The following is an 18638-nucleotide window of genomic DNA, read 5'->3' as shown; positions in this document are numbered from 1 at the left end:
AGCGTATCTCACTGATAGATAGATCAGTGGTAGCATAGGTTCGTCCACACATGGGTGATGTCACCGCCAATTACACATCAGGTTCGTTGAAACATTGGTGTGATTTCTAAGATGCTTCGGGCGGTGGGGTAGCCTAGTGGTTAAAGCGTTGGCTCGTCACGCCGAAGAACTGGGCTCGAATCCCCACATGGGTACAATGTGTAAAGGCCATTTCTGGTGTCCCCCGCCGCGATGTTGCTGGAATATTGCTAAAAGCGGCGTAAAACCAAACTCAGTCAGTCAGTCAGTCAGTCTAAGATGCTTCGCTAAAAGATCAAAATATACTTGTTTCTTAACTATAATGGTTAATTTATTACACTGTACAACTGTACTTATTACACTATACAACTGTACTTTATTACACTATACAACTGTATTTTATTACACTATACAACAGTACTTTATTACACTATACATGAATACCGTATCTCACTCACAGTCACAACAATGGTAGCCATGGTTCGTTCACACATTTGGGCGATCCCACACCGACCTCAAGAATCTCCTGACTGACACTCCCGCTGAGTGAACTATTTCTTCAAGGTTTCAAACATGACCATACACGTCCCGACATATTTTGTCATGGTTAAATGCAAATAGAATATTGAGGTAATGTTTCGTGCCTAGAAGGAACACGCCCCTGTCCTTGAAGATATACTATTTATACTTTCGAGAAAGAACGAATTGGCGCAGGTCAAGGTCAGACAGAAGACTGCTTATCTTACTTGGGCTACAGCGATAAGATAAATAAATCGGCAATCACCTACTCCCAACAAAATGGTGGGTAGACAATCAGTATGTTCGCTTAAAAGTGTAAACACCATTTAAGGAAGGGGGCGGTGGGTAGCCTAGTGGTTAAAGCGTTCTCTCGTCACGTCGAAGACTCGGGTTCGATTCCCCACATGGGTACAGCGTGTGAAGCCCATTTCTGGTGTCCCCCGCCGTGATATTGCTGGAATATTGCTAAAATGTAAAACTAAACTCACTCTCTCCCTCATCCATTCAAGGAAAGATCTATAACCGTAGTGATCTGTATCTGTCATAGAAAGATGACCAAATGGATCGGGTTGCAAAACCGTGGGCCATGATTGGTCTGTTATATGCCATCGTACACTGACGGCCTGTACCGTTGCGCATTATAACAACGACTGGTTTGTCTGGTCCAGACTCGATCATATACCGGCTGGCGAGATAATTTGAGCTTCCTCACTGTCGGACACAGACAAATGTCATGACGTTGTCCAGGAATGGCCGAAGATCTGTTTGTCTCAGGCTATCGCTCGGTTGGTTGGTTGGTTGGTTGGTTGGGTTGTTGTTTAACGCCGCACTCAGTATTATTCCAGCTATATAGTGGCGGTCTGTAAATAATCGGATCTGGACTAGACAATCCAGGGATCAACAGCATGAGCATCAATCTACGCAGCTCGGATACCATGACATGTGTCAACCAAGTCAGCGAACCTGACCACACGATCCCGTTAGTCGCCTCCTGCGGCAAACATGGGTTACTGAATATCAATTCTAACCCGCATCTTCACGGGTCATGCGTATGATAAACTACTGATATAACGAAAGACAATGTTTACTAGCAAGGGGCTAGCGGGCCAGTGGCTACTTCGAACACTGGTTCGTCATAACCGTACTTTACTGTGTAGCCATTTTAATAACCTGCTTTGAAATGCATGCAGATATGTTCACGCTGGTGTGAGTGAGTTTAGTTTTACGCCGCTTTCAGCAATAGTTCAGCAATATTGCGGGGGACACCAGAAATGAGCTTCACACATTGTACCCATGTGGGGAATCGAGCCTGGATCTTCGTTGTGACGAGCGAACGCTTTAACCACTAGGCTACCCCATCGCCCCATGGAATACTGCTAGGTGCTGCGTTAATAATCTAACAAACAAACTTGGTGTTAGGAAATCTGTCGGAACCCCCCTGCCTTTGATTAACTAGGGGTATAAACATTTCCGCGATATTCCTATTGTTGCAAAGCGAAGAAGCTGATGGATGCGATAGTAAAATTAGCTTCATCCTCTATTAAAATTTATGATGTTATAGTCTTTGCTGTGTATCCGTGGCCACCACATGTAGGATGGTGAAAGTGGACCAGGATATATTACTTATATGTACATGTATATGTACGAATATACCCTCGTTACAGGTGCATTGTGGAGAGTTAAGTAAACGTTGCCCACCTGTTTCCGTATTTTCTACATAAATTAAAGACAAAAATTAAAACAATTAAACATAAATAATAAAAACAACAACAAACAAACAAAAATAAAAATATTTCCATATTCACAAGAAATGTTCTCTCTCAACAGAATGTATACATGATTCCAGCTAAATTTATATAACAATTCTGTAGTCATTGGTCGTTATCCAATGTAATGACACCGGGTGTTCCCGAAAGGAAAAGCGTATCCTGCCTCACTGCATGGAACACGCATGGAAAGGCAAGTCAACCGCTCACCTGTGACAAAATATTAGGGCTGGGTATTGCAGAGAATTTTCATATTGCGATGTATTGCGATGCGAAAGCATATATTGCGATATGTATTGCAATATATTGCAAGAAGTTCTTTTTTAACAAAAAAAACTACTTATAATCGAGTTAATGCTTGATTTATAAAGCAAAAACACAACAAAATCACCATGCTTGATTAAGCTTTAATAAAAACGTTTAATGATGACAAAATAAAAATGTAAATAATATTTGTTACAAATAAAAAAAGGAAAGGAACAATTTATAAAACGGAAATATACGAAGATTTCCGAATGTTACGAAGTTTTCCGAATGCATGTCAAAATACCGGTTTTCGATCAGCGTATCGCAATGCGTATCGTTTTCATGTCTGAACCGGTAAATACCGGTAAACCGGTTATATTGAGCAGCCCTACAAAATATACCACAAAGAAATTAATTAAGCAACATGTAAATAAAACTTCTCGTAGTCGTAGAGAGATGCGTCGGACATCAATACGCCAAACTGAAACCGTCTTCACTAAACTGTTTCAAAACTGAACGTTAGGCACCCGTGAAGGGCCACCTCCTCGTGGTGGGTGCTGGGTCACGCTAAGCGCCTTCCAACCCCCCGTTGTGGACCCGGGGGGATATTAGGTCCACCAACCCGTTTGCCGTGGGTTGCGCCCCTGTGTCGGTGGAGGACGGGATTCTGGTGGTTGAGGGCAAGGGCTCCAGGAACAGCGTTCCTTTGCCCAATACACCACTTCGACCCTTACTTCACCTAGACGGGTGGTAGAACTGGCCCGGTTCTATCAATCGGCTGGTCACGCCAAGCCCTGTGCATGGTACATATATTATTTGCACACATACTTATTTTGGGGCTTTTGATATTTTGGTCTTCCATTTACAAATTATTCTCATGTTGAATTGCCTAGAGTCCTATGCCAGAAGGCGGTGGCTCATGGGCCAATCTGGCAATAGAGACCTCTGAATTCTGTTCTTCTTCAGAAAGGTGTCAAGGGCGAACCAGCCTGCCATTTGTTCTGTTAGATTCGACAGCTATTCAAGTGTTTATGTGCTGGAGTATAACATCTCTGTAACCCTGGTGGAGCATGCTGGATTCCGCTGTAACACCGTCCTTGTTGACACTCCATGGTGGGTGGGGAGCAGGGATGTTGAACACTTTTCCTTCACCATGGCTTTTCCTCTTCCTTCTGGTTCATCGAAGCATAAACGTAGATTTGTAGAATCTACATCGTCGGATGAAGGATCTTCTGACACTGTTGACTCGTGGCCGAGGTTCATTGTTATCTCCTCTATAGAAGACACTCCTTTACAACTGAACCCCTTCGCAATCTCCAAGGGCATTTATGGTGTCTGTGGAGAAGTGAAGGACGTTACACGTCTCCGAAATGGCTCGCTCTTAGTGGAATGTGCCCGTAGACAGCAATCGGTCAATCTGTTGAAACTAAAACAGTTTGTGAATACACCTGTTGTTGTCTCGGCGCACAGAACTCTGAACTCCTGCAGAGGTATAGTCAGAGACAGGGCCCGTTGCCTTTCTGATATGGATGAGGACGATATTGTTCATGAACTAGAAAACCAGGGCGTAACAGGAGTAAAGCGTTTTTCTAAAAAGAAAGATGATGGCACAATTGTCAAGTTGAATACGTACTTGTTTACGTTCTCACTTTCCACGCTTCCAAAAAGTATAAAAGCTGGGTACTTTAACATCGGAGTTGAGGTATATGTACCAACTCCGCTCCGATGTTTCAAATGCCAAAAGTTTGGTCATGGGGCCAGGTTCTGCCGTAATACCATGGTATGTTCCCGTTGTGGTGGTGCACATGAGCTCTCTAAGTGCACGAATAGCATCAAGTGTGCTAACTGCGATGGAGAACACTTGGCCTCATCAAAATCATGCCCGGTCTTCGAACGTGAGACTAAAATTCAAAAAGATAAAACACACCAGCAACATTTCTTATGCTGAAGCTAAAAGCAGGTAACTGTATCATCCAATTCTACTATTTCATATTCAACTGTAGTTTCCTCTCGTGGCAATACCTCCAGACCTCCCATGACATCAACGTCGTGCCAGACATCCATATCCTGGGTGAACAAACAATTTACAATAGATGATAAAATCCAGACCTCTCAAATTGGTATCTCTTGTATTTCGACATCGGCCTCTCAGACGGAGACTGTCACATCGCTGCCATCAGCAGATCCTGCTTCTGAACCTGAATGTGCCTCAAATGCATCACAGCAAATTAAACCATCCAAAATGAAAAAAGGAAAAAGAAAAATCGAGAGGAAGGACCAGGGCCCTTCAACATTTGAGGTGCCTTCCTCTCAGTCGTCCCCTGTACAGGTTCAAAATCAATTTGAACCTTTGGAGATGGAGGTCAATCCTCTGTCCCAGTCCATGGGAGTAGACCTCACTCCAATCCGCGTTCTCCAATTGATCCTCCATGAGTGGCTCAAATAACATTGTTCAGTGGAATTGTAGAGGACTGAGAAATAATTTTAATGATTTACAATTACTAATACAAGATTTCACACCATCAGCATTTTGTTTACAGGAGACGTACCTAAAACCACAGATCAATTTGATATCCGGCAGTATACTTCATATAACTTCTTTTCTCCTCCGGGACTCTGAGCTACTGGAGGCTCTTCAATTTTGGTGCGACAGGGTGTTATACATAGCCCTGTTCCCCTAAAACAACACTTCAGGCTGTTGCCGTCAGGTTGACTTTACACATTGCCTTTACATTATGCTCCCTTTATGTGCCGCCATCTTCCACTCTTCACCAAACTGATCTTCAGGCTCTTTATGACCAGCTCCCCAAACCGTGTATCATTATGGGTGACTTGAACGGTCATAATCCTCTTTGGGGTAGTTCTCATACAAACAGAAATGGGACAGTACTAGAAGATTTTATTTCAAACAACGATCTGTGTATATTTAACGATAATTCGAAGACATACCTACATCCTGGCACAGGCACATATTCTTCTCTTGATTTATCACTCACTCACACAGATCTGTTAAATGAATTTGAATGGTCAGTCCATAACGACCTGTGTGGCAGCGACCATTTTCCAACCATTCTTAAAACAATAACTCCTGCTGATGTTGCTCCATCATCAAGATGGAACTTCAACAAAGCAAACTGGCCTTTGTTTGAATTACTCTGTATTGACAAACTAACTCCTGCTCGTTTTATTGATGCTCTTGATTCAGTGCAATTATTCTCTGATGAACTACACAAAATAGCTGATGAGTGTATTCCTAGGTCCTCTACAAATCCACATATACGTAAACCATGGTTTAATAATGACTGCAAACAAGCTAGAAAGGCACGGAAAAAAGCTGAACACTATTTTCGTCGCCACCCAATGGTGCATAATTTAGATAAATTTAAAATTTTAAACGCTAGAGCACGTCGAACATTTAAGCTTAATAAGCGCCAGTCGTGGCAAAATTACGTTTCGAAAATAAATTCACGGACGCCGATGTCCAAGGTATGGAACATGATCCAGAGAATTAAAGGTAAGGGTACCAAATCAAGCATTAATCATCTCAAAATTGGGGACCAATTGTTAACAGATAAATCTGACATCGCAAATAAACTGGGTGAGACACTTGCAAAACATTCTTCCTCGTCAAACTATGTTCCCGAATTTCAAAAATTCCAAAATTGCAAGAAAAGAAACAAGTCAATTTTCATTCGGATAATGGGGAAGACTATAATGAAATCTTTTCTATCCACGAGCTTCATACTGCTCTTGAACAAGCTCATTAATACTGCAACAGGAGCTGATAACATTCATTATCAACTCCTGCAACACTTACCGGAATCTTGTTTAGAAACACTATTAAATATTTTTGATGACATTTGGACATCTCGTAACTTTCCTTCATCTTGGCGTGATGCCATTGTTGTACCCATACCTAAACCTGGACGTGATCATACCGATCCCTCAAATTATAGGCCCATTTCCTTGACTAGTTGCGTTTGCAAAACCATGGAACGCATGGTCAATAACAGATTAACTTGGTACTTAGAGTCCAATAATTTAATCACAAATATTCAATGTGGTTTTCGTAAAAATCGCAGTACCATTGACCATTTAGTTCGATTGGAGTCATTCGTTAAAAATGCCATTCTTAACAAGCAGCATGCAGTGTCAATATTTTTCGATTTAGAGAAAGCCTATGACACGACATGGAAGCACGGCATTTTACAAGATTTACATGATTTTGGTTTGAGAGGCCGTTTGCCTCAGTTTATATCCGAGTTTTTAACTGATAGGCAATTTCAAGTCCGCGTGGGTTCTACCCTGTCTGACCATTATAAGCAGGATCAGGGTGTCCCACAAGGTAGTATTTTGTCTGTCACATTGTTTAGTGTTAAGATCAATAGTTTATCAAAGGTCTTAAGTGATTCAATCGATGGGTCACTATTCGTGGATGATTTTAATATTTCTTGTCGTGGTAAAAATATGCATACTATTGAACGGCAACTGCAGTTGTGTTTAAACAAAATAGATAAATGGTGTCTTGAGAATGGATTTAAATTTTCTAAATCCAAAACTAATTGTATCCATTTTTGTAGAAAATATAAACCGCATAAAGACCCGGAACTGTTTCTAAATGGCTCTCCCATCAAAGTTGTTAAGGAAGCCAAGTTCTTGGGTTTAATTTTTGACTCGCATCTAACTTTTCTTCCACATATCAAGGCCCTTAAAACTAAATGCATGAAAGCACTTGACTTGCTGAAAGTCGTTTCCAATTCTAAGTGGGGAGGGGATCAAGCTACCCTACTACAATTATATCGATCATTGGTTCGTTCCAAACTTGATTATGGCTCCATCGTATATGGTGGAGCCTGCAAAAGCAACCTAAAACTTTTAGATTCTGTCCACCACCAAGGTCTAAGACTATGTCTTGGTTCCTTTAGAACTTCACCTGTTGACAGCCTCTACGTCGAGGCTGATGAGCCATCTCTTACACAACGCCGTATAAAATTAACTTTACAGTATATAACAAAACTTTATTCCAATAAGTCAAACCCTGCATATGACTGTGTCTTTAATCCAATATATGAAGATCTGTATAACAAGAAGCCTTCTCTTGTTCCACCTCTTGGTATAAGAGTGAAACCTTTCCTTTCTGCTGCTGGCATTGAGCTAGAACATATAGCTCCTTCCCGTCTTATTTCTTCTCCTCCTTGGCAATTGGTTAGGCCACAGGTTGACCTTACACTGACAACATTTAAAAAATCAGAAACAAATGAATTACAATATAAACAAGAATTTAATCAATTAAAAACTAAATATACTACATACACATCCTTATTTACAGATGGGTCCAAGGATGGTGGTGCGGTTGCTTGTGCCACCGTCATTGGATCCAGAACAATCTCTTCTCGATTACCCAATAACAGCTCTATTTTCACAGCAGAAGCAAACGCCATATTAACAGCTCTTAAATATATTCAAAGACATCCCAAACATAAACAATATATAATATTTTCTGACTCTCTTTCTTGCCTTCAGGCTATTAAAAATATATCTTGCAAACATCCACTTTTAATTGAAATAATCGAATTATATAATGAGCTTGCTACTGGCCAATGCGACATCGTCTTTTGTTGGTTACCCAGCCACGTTGGCATTTCTGGGAACACAATGGCTGATCTTGCTGCTAAGGCAGCACTCAACAAATCTGTGACACCACTTCTTATTCCATACTCTGATTACAAAGCTAGCATTAGAACTTACATCCGTGATCTGATGCAGAAGAAGTGGGACACCCAAGCAGGTATTAATAAATTACATGCAATAAAACCAACTATCGGTTACACTTACTTGGGTTGTCAGTCCAGATTTGAAGAGGTCATCATACGACGATGTCGTATTGGCCACACAAGATATACGCATGAATACCTATTAAAAGGTGAGGATCCTCCGTTTTGTATCCCTTGTGATGAACGAATCACGGTCAAGCATGTCTTGCTTGACTGTGTTGAATATTCCATCACAAGGGATATCTATTTCCAATCACGAACGATGAAGGATCTTTTTTTAATAATATCAGTTCTCATTTAGTTATTGCGTTTTTAAAAAAATTAGATTTGTTGAATGAATTGTAAATAGATAAATATTTTATAATTGGTAGTTTAATTCAGCAGCTGAGATTGTTAGTGGCTGTATCCTCAAAGGGGTTGAAGCACTGTAAAATTATTGTCCTCCTGAGAGGGTACGTGAAGTCCCAAAACATTCAAACTAAATTTAAATATACCATTAGTTTTAATCGTAGAATATGTGTTATTTTAACTTATGGCTAATTTGTCAAAACTTGCTGACGGCTGAAGGGATGGTGTAAATCCAGCTAGGGTCCATGCAGTGAAGCAAATGTACTGTAAGTCCCCATGGTCCCTAGTATGGTGATCTACCTTCAGTTGTTAGCGATCTATAGCCCATTTTATATTGTGTTGTCCCCATAGTTAAAATGTTTTAGATTCAATTACTAGTTTTACATTTATATCTGTGATAATCTAGTTATTTTAATGTCCTTCGTTGGCAGAATTTTATAATTTCACTTAAATTGTTGATATATTTATAACTTGCTTTAGTCACGATATGGCTGAAATATTGCCGATGTGACTAAAAAATCTTAACTCACTCACTCACTTAAGAAAAAAAAAAGAAAGAAAACTCTCACTTAATACTTGAAATATAGTACAACTCGAAATTATTGAGAATTTAAAGATTGTAATTTTATAGATATTTTTTTCACTCATTACTCACGTATTAAATGTGAATATTAGCAGAACATAACTCCAGATTCAAAGACAGGTGAACAGTTAGTATTTTGTCAAGTCACCATGGGCAGCAATGCAGGCTTCAATGCGGCGGGGCATACTACTGATCAAAGAAGATAGAAAATCGTGGTCCATGCTGTCCCAATATCGGACCACCTCTTCTTTCCATTTCAGCAATATTTGTCAGATTTTTCTTTGACACTTTCCTTCATAAGTCCCCAAACATTTTCTATTGGATTTAGGTCAGGGCTATAGCTTGGCCAATCTAATAATGTCATATTTTGGGTCCGAAACCAGGCCTGTTAATGCTTTGAACGATGTTTTGGGTCGTTGTCCTGCTGGAAAATCCAAAACTTTCCAAAGAACACGTGAGCAGACGGAAGTAAATGTCCCTCGAGAATATCTGTGTACCGCTCACTGTTCATATTCCCTTCAAACACACAGAGGGGCGTTGCCCCTAACACAGATATGCCACCCCACACGTTAAATTTCGGACTGTACTTCGGGCGCTGATACAAAGGTTTTTCAGCTTGTTTGGTCCAGAATTTCAGTGTATTAGGAAACAGCCACACTGAACTTTCATCTAAGAAAATCACGTTGTCCCAGTTAAAATTTCTATGCTGTAAGCACCAGTTCAACCTTCGCTCCTTTTGTTCAGGTTTCATGATCGGTGATGGTATTTCTCGACTTTTCTGTCAACCCATTGCATGCAGCTCAGTTCTAATTGTCTCCTTACAGACAGCCACGGTTCATTTATCAATCATATCCAGCCTTAAGTTTTCTAAACTCCTTCTTTTGTTTTTAGAAACAAGAATACCAAGCCGCCTCCTGTCACCGACAGTCAATTTTCTGGGCCTACCTGCGCCTCCCTGGTGCTCAATGCCATATCCATTTGCATATTTTTCAAAACACGATAAACAGTGGACAAAGGGATGCCAAAGGAATTGCCACCTGTAACCCCTCTCTAAGGTGTAACAGCGAATATCCTATTCTGACCGTGAGATTGCACGCTATGGAGTGTAGGGTGTGATATTGCAACACCACAAGACATTGTTCATGTAATTCATGATGAGTGTCAGTCATGGTATTGTGACAATACGTTTTACACATGTAAACACGTGTTTCTCTGAGGCTGCATTCAACAATATTCTGGTCATACGACGGCAACTGTATAACCCGGTCTGGGCCAGACGAACCAGTGATTGATCTTGAAAACAAAGGCCCAAGCCTTCAGGCGTACGGTGAAAATTACCAGATCTACTTTGTACAGTCATATGTAGATTGAACTTACTCTCACCCGGAAACCGGAAGTGGTCGCGTGGGACCATCAGGTCGAACAACTCGAACAAAAGTACCATTTTATTTATTCCAAATTGATAAATATTATGTAAGTTCATTTCAACATTTTACAAAACCCATCATATAATTCACCATGGCTCGAATGATGGTTCTATTGGGATGCTGCATCTTATTCTCAGACGCAACTGTCATATCCCACATGTTGAGAAATATCACACTATCCTTCAAATCGGTAAATTCCTCTTCTACAATCTTGTCATAAATGCCACCCCAGATATCATCCGTCCTACCTATGATAGCTCCATGGTCGCGGAAAGCATGAGATCCCTTAACGAACACAAGAGTATCCGGGGAACGGATCTTGAGTTCAGCTACAGATTGACGTGTTCTCCGAACATGCAACCTATACAGGTCAGGATGATAAGCCATGAAGTGAAGATAGAAATGAATAACAACGATATCCCGTGATCTGCTAGGTATTTCATCGATATAAGCATGAGTGGCTTTTAATGAACCCAGATTTTCCCACGCTACCCCATTGTGAAATGGGAAGCAGTGGGGTCCCCAAAATATGGAGTAATTGTGTTTTGGACTTTGAAGTAATGAGGGTTTATGCCACGACTTTTTTAGCCACTTTTCCGTCACCAGCTGAAGGTTGAGATACTCCATTAAGTAAAAGAGAAACTGTCTGGTGGTAGAGTCTCCGAACATCCACAAAGTTCTGGATTTGAGACATTCATTCCAACGCTGTGGTGTGTCGTGGAAGGTGCTCCTGCAGTGTGTTACATGCCATGTCCAGTTCTGGAGATAGCCAGAAGGGTGAGAAGATGGCCAAGACAGGCGAGGGGGGAGGTCGTGACATGGGGTGAGATTGTCCTCCCTTGTTGCTGTTGAGTCTGTGAACAATGTAAAATACGTTTGTTACATTATGTCTAGTTTTTTCTATTATGATCAAAGAATATAAAATATTATCAATGTTTCCATGGACACGTGAATTATAGAGACGGGTATAACCAGGAATGATTAATAACATAAATATAACATAATGTCTTTGCGGAAAAGTGGAACAGTTAAATCGTAAATAGACGTACCTTCAGAGACTATTATGTATAAGCTGGACTTGCTCTTAAGCTGTCGATGAAGTCTGTTGTTCCTGCAAAAGAAAGTACGAGTTTTCGGTTCCAATATTTTCCACGGTTGATGTTCAAGGAAACATGGTTTTAGGAAAATGTGAACTCTTTACAAGTAGACACATTCATTGTTTCTCAAAACTAATTACAAGTCCACTGAAAAATATCAACAAAGTCATACATCTTCAACTTTGCATCTTACCTGAACATCTTCTTATATAGATCTGTGTAATTTAACTCCGGCATAATTGTGCTCGTCACATTCCAATCACTGCACGATAACTCCGACGACGACGATGGTCGACCACAGTACCAGGGAAACCCGTAGTTACCAGAGGTGTAGTTACAAACAGCAGCATATCCTGGAATGTGTTCATCTGGTCGACATATTGTATCTTCCGAAATTCCATTTTTGTTGAAACGTGCTATTATTTCTCTAATTCGTTTGCCATTGAAATTGGAATACAAAGCATCGAGAGTTTCTTTTGGAGTCGCCAAGCTAACAGTTATCTTCACGTTCCCCTCGAAAGGCAGTTTTATTATTCCAGTGTAGGTGCCATTTTGGTTGTCCGTGATTACCCCGTTTGCACATGCTCCCTTTGTAACATCCTTGATCCACAACCTTACGTAGTCACCTCCATTACTCTTCCGTCTGTTGTAGCTATCTCTGATGACGATGTGGACCTTTACTTCTTCACCAACTATATACACAGGCTTTGTTGTTGTAATTTCAAAATCAGAACATCTGTGGATGGCGATGGATTTAAAATCCTTGATGTGATTGGATGAAGATGAAGAAATCTGTTCAATCCACTTGACCTCTTGGTTGATGGGGAACTGCTTGATTCTCCTGTCAAAACTGTCACATAAACAAACAGGATTAGTATTAAATCTATGGATAACTGTCTGTTATGTGCTGCTTGAAACATAGTTCTCTACTCTTTTGTAAAATGTGTTGCTTATACCAGCAAGACACTGGATTGTGGTATGATCGGGTACTGGAGACAATATAGATTGTTACAAACACAAAAACGTGATGCCCATAATCACAGGAAAATCATTCTTCATCACAGATATGTGTGAATGAATCTCCAAGAAATATAGTGATGATACCAGGTTTGGCTTCCCTCACAAACACGTGCAAAGGAAAGTCAATTGTTCACTGCCAAAACACGGAAATACACGCATATGATACATGCCGAAACTGGGGATTGTGTTTGTCACTGGTGCGTCCAGCTGATCTAACACGTGACGTTCAGTAACTTTACAGAGGCCATCAATGTTGAATGTGGAATATTGTCTTGGTCGTTTCCCGATGTCGTCCTGATCCCTGTCCGAATTCATTCAGTCAGCAAAAAGCAATATTTTATAAGTATATGATCTTACAGATTGCTACTCCTATGGTTGCAGTTTAATCCCAGTAGTTTCAATTTGTTTTACTTTCAGTTTTTCAACGTGGCTGTCCCCACCATTTATACAAGGACACTTTTCCGTTCAATCTGTTGTGGATATAGAAATGACAGAAAGATGAGGTGGACATGTTTATGATATCTGTTCATGAACACACGACCATGGTCCCTGGTATGGTGATCTACCTTCTGGTGTTGGCGATCTGTAGCTTGTTTTTATAATGTATTGTCCATATAGTGCTATCAGTTTTAACTCTCCATACTAGTTTTACTTGTAATTGTGATATTCTAGTTGTTTTACTGTCCTTCGTCGACAGGTTTTTATAACGTACATATATTCCATTTCAATGTCAAATGTTCTCATTTCACTTTTTATGTGAATTGTTTTCGTCACGATATGGTTGCGATATTGCCGATGTGACGTTAAATATTAACTCACTCACTCACTCATGAACACACTCATGAAACCAACCATGTGTACACCCTGACAATAACACAGTCGACTTCCGACAAACAACCTTCCCTTCGCCTCAAGCAATATCCCTGCAGCTCTTGATGTTTACATTTCTCAACTTTTTAAATACAATCCAACATGTTCTTTCTGCGAAATTTCCAAGAGTTTCGGACAAGTCTTGATCATATGTTTTAATTGAGGTTACAACAACACAAGCCTACTAAAAGCTTTTATTAAGTTTGATAGTGGATATCTAGATGATATTTTGATTATTTTCATATTTGACGCATCAGTGACAGACATTATGTGTAATCAATATCCTGTTTGCACCATATGTTCGTAGTATTGTGGGGGGCGGTGGGGTAGCCTAGTGGTTAAAGCGTTGGCTCGTCACGCCGAAGGCCCGGGTTCGATTCCCCACATGGGTACAATGTGTGAAGCCCATTTCTGGTGTCCCCCGCCGTGATATTGCTGGAATATTGCTAAAAGCGGCGTAAAACCATACCCACTCACTCCTAGTGTTTTTGTTTGCATGATCTCGTTGGTCTCTGTTTATTGAATTGTAGATTGGTTCCGAATTTAATCACGACACCTAATAACCATTGTGACGACCAACCTAGAAACCTAGCAAGGGTGTACCGCGATGTAAACCTAAATAAGAGACGCAATTCCGAACTGCGAATTTAGATATCAGGGTTAATTGTGTCTCCAGTGAAGGAGAGAGTTACCATGGGGATATTATTCGCTCGGACCCCTAACAGGTGAAATAGAAAGGAAATCAGTACTTTCAATATGGCTGCCGCGACCGCCATATTTAAATATCGAAACGATATGTCGGAGGTATTTCCTGCTTCTGTGGTAAACACAATATAAGATCCATTCTGTACGTGACCGGCAATAGTAGGACATCAATCACTGCAACAACTAAACTACATACGTTCGTATATCACATTTTTGAGTAGAATATTGCTACCTTTAGGCTGAGTAATAGGTATAGAAAATTCTGATATCGCCATCACGGAGATACTATTGCAGTGAGTGAGTGTATGGGAGCGTTAGTGCGTGCGACTGTCCGACTGTATGTAACGGCTGCTGTAAATAAACACGTCCTGCAGGTAACGGTCAGGTTACATCAACATCGACCAACACCGTCAGGACAGGATGACACACTGCCAAGCAACCGAAGCTGATCCACTTTGTAACTTCTAACCACATACATAGCTTACTCGGGGTCTCGTCTAAGCTCTAATCTGGATTTACCACAGGATGGTCAAACCCCGGCATATTATGAAGGTATACGATATAGAACCAATAGACTGTGACACAGACAGGACTTCATGTCTTGTATATAAAAACAATAAACACCTCGCCACATCCTTAAGAAATCTATACCGAAATCAATGTCGATTTTGCAATTCCAACTGTATAATGAGTGTGTGTTTATGAAACTATCATAGTGACTGTATCACTTGCTGAATGTGTATTCGTGTATATTTTAACGTTATACCTAACTGTAGCACACACATTTCCAACCAAGACATCCAATCAACCAAATTTAATCACATCGTGGCTAAACACAATGCTCTTACACTACAGGAGTGAAACATTATTATATGAAATGTGTACTCACAGCGCTGACGAAGATATACTCATATATGTTGTAATGAGGCAAATTCCACACAAGATTACAACCATGAGGTCCGAGGGTCGAGGCATTTTTCGACACATTGACCATGTTGTTTTGTGCTTCCTTGGGAAAACTGACACTTGTTGCATCCAGCACCTGCAACTCTATTACTGTAAATAATGAGACCAAAAATACATCAATATTCATTCACTGGACCACACGTCCACGGTGACAGCTGTGTTGATACCGTTGTCTATGCGTGGCTGGCATTGATCCTATTACGTAGCAGCCTCAGGCCCGGATACATGAAGTCACTTTAAATGTATTCCGATGTCCCCGCCAGGAGTAAATACAAGGTTGGATGGTTTGGTGTTTAACGCCGCACTCAGCGATATTACAGGTATATGGCGGCGGGCTGTAAAAAATCGAGCCTCCTTCAGACAATCCAGTGATCAACAACATGAGCATCGATCTACGCAATAGGGATACGATGACATATGTCAACCATGTCAGCGACCCGACCACCTGATCCCGTTAGTCGCCTCTTACGACAAGCATGGATTGCTGAAGATCAATTCTAACCCGGATCTTCACGGTTCGTAAATGCTAGGTGAAGGACAGGTTATATATGTACTAACCATGCTGTGGGCAATACAGAATGCTGCACATATATATAAACTGACATCCGAAAAGGTACACCAGGACATTGTGATAACGAGTAAGGCAGTTGAGAGTATTTTGGATCATATGGAGACATCTTCACTGCATAATAGCAGAATCCTTTCGAGAAACAATTATAACGTTGTCTATACATACGGGTACGGGTACATCTACGCTGGAACTATACAAGGGCGGAAACTCGCTAGGACAAGCGTACCGCCACAACGACCCACATATTCAAGGATCATCATGCATGTTGTCACTGACAAACATAACAAAAGACTGTAAGTAATTACAAAGTACAACACCATCAGTTTAATGTTAAGGATGTCCATCTCGTGGGTCAATGCAAGCCACAACACGTGTCACAACGCTTGGCTTCATCTGATGACGTCGGAGAGATTCCGTTGCCATGTCTCGACGACTCTTGGCTTCATCTGATGGCGTTGGAGGGAAACCGTTGCCATGACTCGACGACTCTTGGCTTCATCTGATGGCGCTGGAGGGAAACCGTTGTCATGTCCCGACGACTCTTGGCTTCACCTGATGGCGCTGGAGAGAACCCGTTGTCATGTCCCGACGACTCTTGGCTTCATGTGATGACGTTGGAGGGAAACCGTTGCCATGACTCGACGACTCTTGGCTTCATCTGATGAAGTTTGAGGGAAACCGTACCCCTGTCTCGACGACTCTTGGCTTCATCTGATGGCATTGGAGGGAAACCGTAGCCTTGTCTCGACGACTCTTGGCTTCATCTGATGACGTTTGAGGGAAACCGTACCCCTGTCGCGACGACTCTTGGCTCCACTTCATGATGGCTGACTGATGGTGCTGTTCGAATCTGAATTCGATTTGCCTCACAAGATGCTCTACAGATGATCCATGGTGTTCCTGTAAAATGCACATGCAGGCATTGGTGAAACATTAACACTTATGTTGAGGACGTTCCGTGTCAGCTTTGCTGTGTATTGTCTAACGTTAACATACTGGAAGTGTATAAATGGAGCACAACGGCTGGCAAAACGTCACCCCCTTACACCTGTGCATTGTTGCCATGAGCAATAACAAGCCTCGTCTTCAAGGCTACCTCGATTCCCCCCAAGACCATGACGCCACCGCGTTCAAATGGATGCATTTCCTGGACGCATTTCGGCGTTAGACGTTCACGTTGCCGTCTGCACTCACGATGACGATAATTATGGCAGTGTAATGTATTAAACAATGTTTTCATTGCATTAATTGTTTCTATGAAGATTATTGGAGGTTCTTTATATTTTATATCAACAATATTTATTAGTTTCTAGGAATGTACTATTATCCGATGTGACGGATGGACGTGGTGACGTTGAAGTAATAAAAATGAATTATCACTGGAAATTGCTGTTACCAGTGCTATTCTGTTTCACACTGCCTCTGTATTTTCTTTGCAGTATTTTTTATTGACCCGTAAACATAGCATATTTTACTCTACAGCTGATACTTGTATGGCAGCTCTTTGTTGGTTGCTAGTTTAACACTACATTCTTTGGCTACAGAATTCTTGTTTGTTTTATTCCTAATTTTGAAGGAATACACCTTTAGCTCGAAACAGGCTAAACCTGCTCTCAGAGAAAGAAAGGCCGGACTCGACTGGTCAATCTCAACTTTTCACCTCTGTATGGTGGCATCAACGCCTTACCGCGGTAGGGCCGACGTACTCGGATATAACGTTCCCTCAGTCGCCGTAACTCTGTTTCACGACCAACACGGATTCCGAATGCCGTCGATGTCGTTGCTTTCGCGGGTATGTAGCAGCTTCGGATTCAGATCCACGGATATACCGGTGTTGAACGGACATTGGACACTTGGAATCTCCCACTCGGACCTCTATTCCGAATTCTATGGCTTAAAGTGAATATGGTAGTCATCGGTGTATTTGATAAAAATGAGAGGACTTATATGTTATGTAAAAGAGGTATAGAGAATGAATCCACTTTATCTTTGCTTTTAATAAGATGAGAATTCTGTATACATCAACACGTAACTTAAGTAAACCACCAGAAGTTGTATGACCTCACGAAATGATACCGATATTTCACAACTGTCACTATATTTAAAACATGCAACAATCTTAAGAAATAACGTCTTATGTATAAAAAATGTATATCCAAATTGATATATACTACTGCATGTAACCAATTATGTAAGTTACTGTATGTTTTGTCTATGGGTCTTTGTATGTGGGCCGGGAACCTAAAGTTCAATGTATTTCTGTAAATCCCCCACTCCAAGGTCTGTCTGTTATCTGTTTCCAACAACCTGGTCATGCCAGCAAGTGTTCCTCCCATGCGGACCAGCCAGGTTCACTACAGGACCCTGTTCCCACACCTCCCTATCTGGATTACTGTTAAATCAGGCCAACTTTTGGCTGCTTTTCTGTGCTTTGGACTTGTTTTGTCAGCAGCGTTTTGGACACGTTTTTCCCGAGCGTTTCGTTCCTGAAATGTTGATGTCATATTTACTAAGTTTACACTTTCTAACGCCTAATTCAGGCGACTTTATTGGTTGCATTTGCGCGACATATTTTATCATGGTTTCATTTCTGTTTATACTTCATGAAGTAATGAGACAGAACACATTTTGGTGTACTTTCCTTTGGACGTCAGGCTTCCTAAACACGTTTTCAACGAGACTTCACGACATCATTTCAATCCGTAAACGGAGCACACTAGTCGATGGC

At 41.1% G+C, this 18638-nt stretch overlaps 1 protein-coding gene across 1 annotated transcript; it reads right to left on the bottom strand.

Annotated features, from left to right (window-relative positions):
• Positions 1 to 10684: 10684 nt before the first annotated feature.
• Positions 10685 to 15698, bottom strand: LOC124265453 (NXPE family member 4-like). The gene is made up of 4 exons (XM_046700246.1): positions 15263 to 15698; positions 11972 to 12628; positions 11731 to 11792; positions 10685 to 11535 (listed from the first exon to the last, which is right to left on the bottom strand). Exons 1-4 carry the CDS (start codon positions 15406 to 15408, stop codon positions 10739 to 10741), a joined length of 1662 nt encoding a protein of 553 aa, XP_046556202.1. The 5' UTR covers positions 15409 to 15698; the 3' UTR covers positions 10685 to 10738.
• Between the last annotated feature and the right edge of the window lie 2940 nt (positions 15699 to 18638).

This window comes from Haliotis rubra, unplaced genomic scaffold (assembly GCF_003918875.1).
Source record: "Haliotis rubra isolate DU_JTF1 unplaced genomic scaffold, ASM391887v1 Scf98, whole genome shotgun sequence".
Taxonomy (NCBI): Eukaryota; Metazoa; Mollusca; class Gastropoda; order Lepetellida; family Haliotidae; genus Haliotis; species Haliotis rubra.
Note: the sequence above shows the minus strand (reverse complement) of the source record. Positions and strands in the feature narration are given on the sequence as shown.

Coding starts and splice junctions, on each gene's coding strand:
- LOC124265453 (XM_046700246.1), bottom strand. CDS start 15,408: ATGCAACAAGTGTCAGTTTTCCCAAGGAAGCACAAAACAACATGGTCA. Junction 11,793..11,971: donor CTATATAAGAAGATGTTCAG/GTAAGATGCAAA, acceptor TTTCTTTTGCAG/GAACAACAGACTTCATCGAC. Junction 11,536..11,730: donor ATACATAATAGTCTCTGAAG/GTACGTCTATTT, acceptor CATTGTTCACAG/ACTCAACAGCAACAAGGGAG.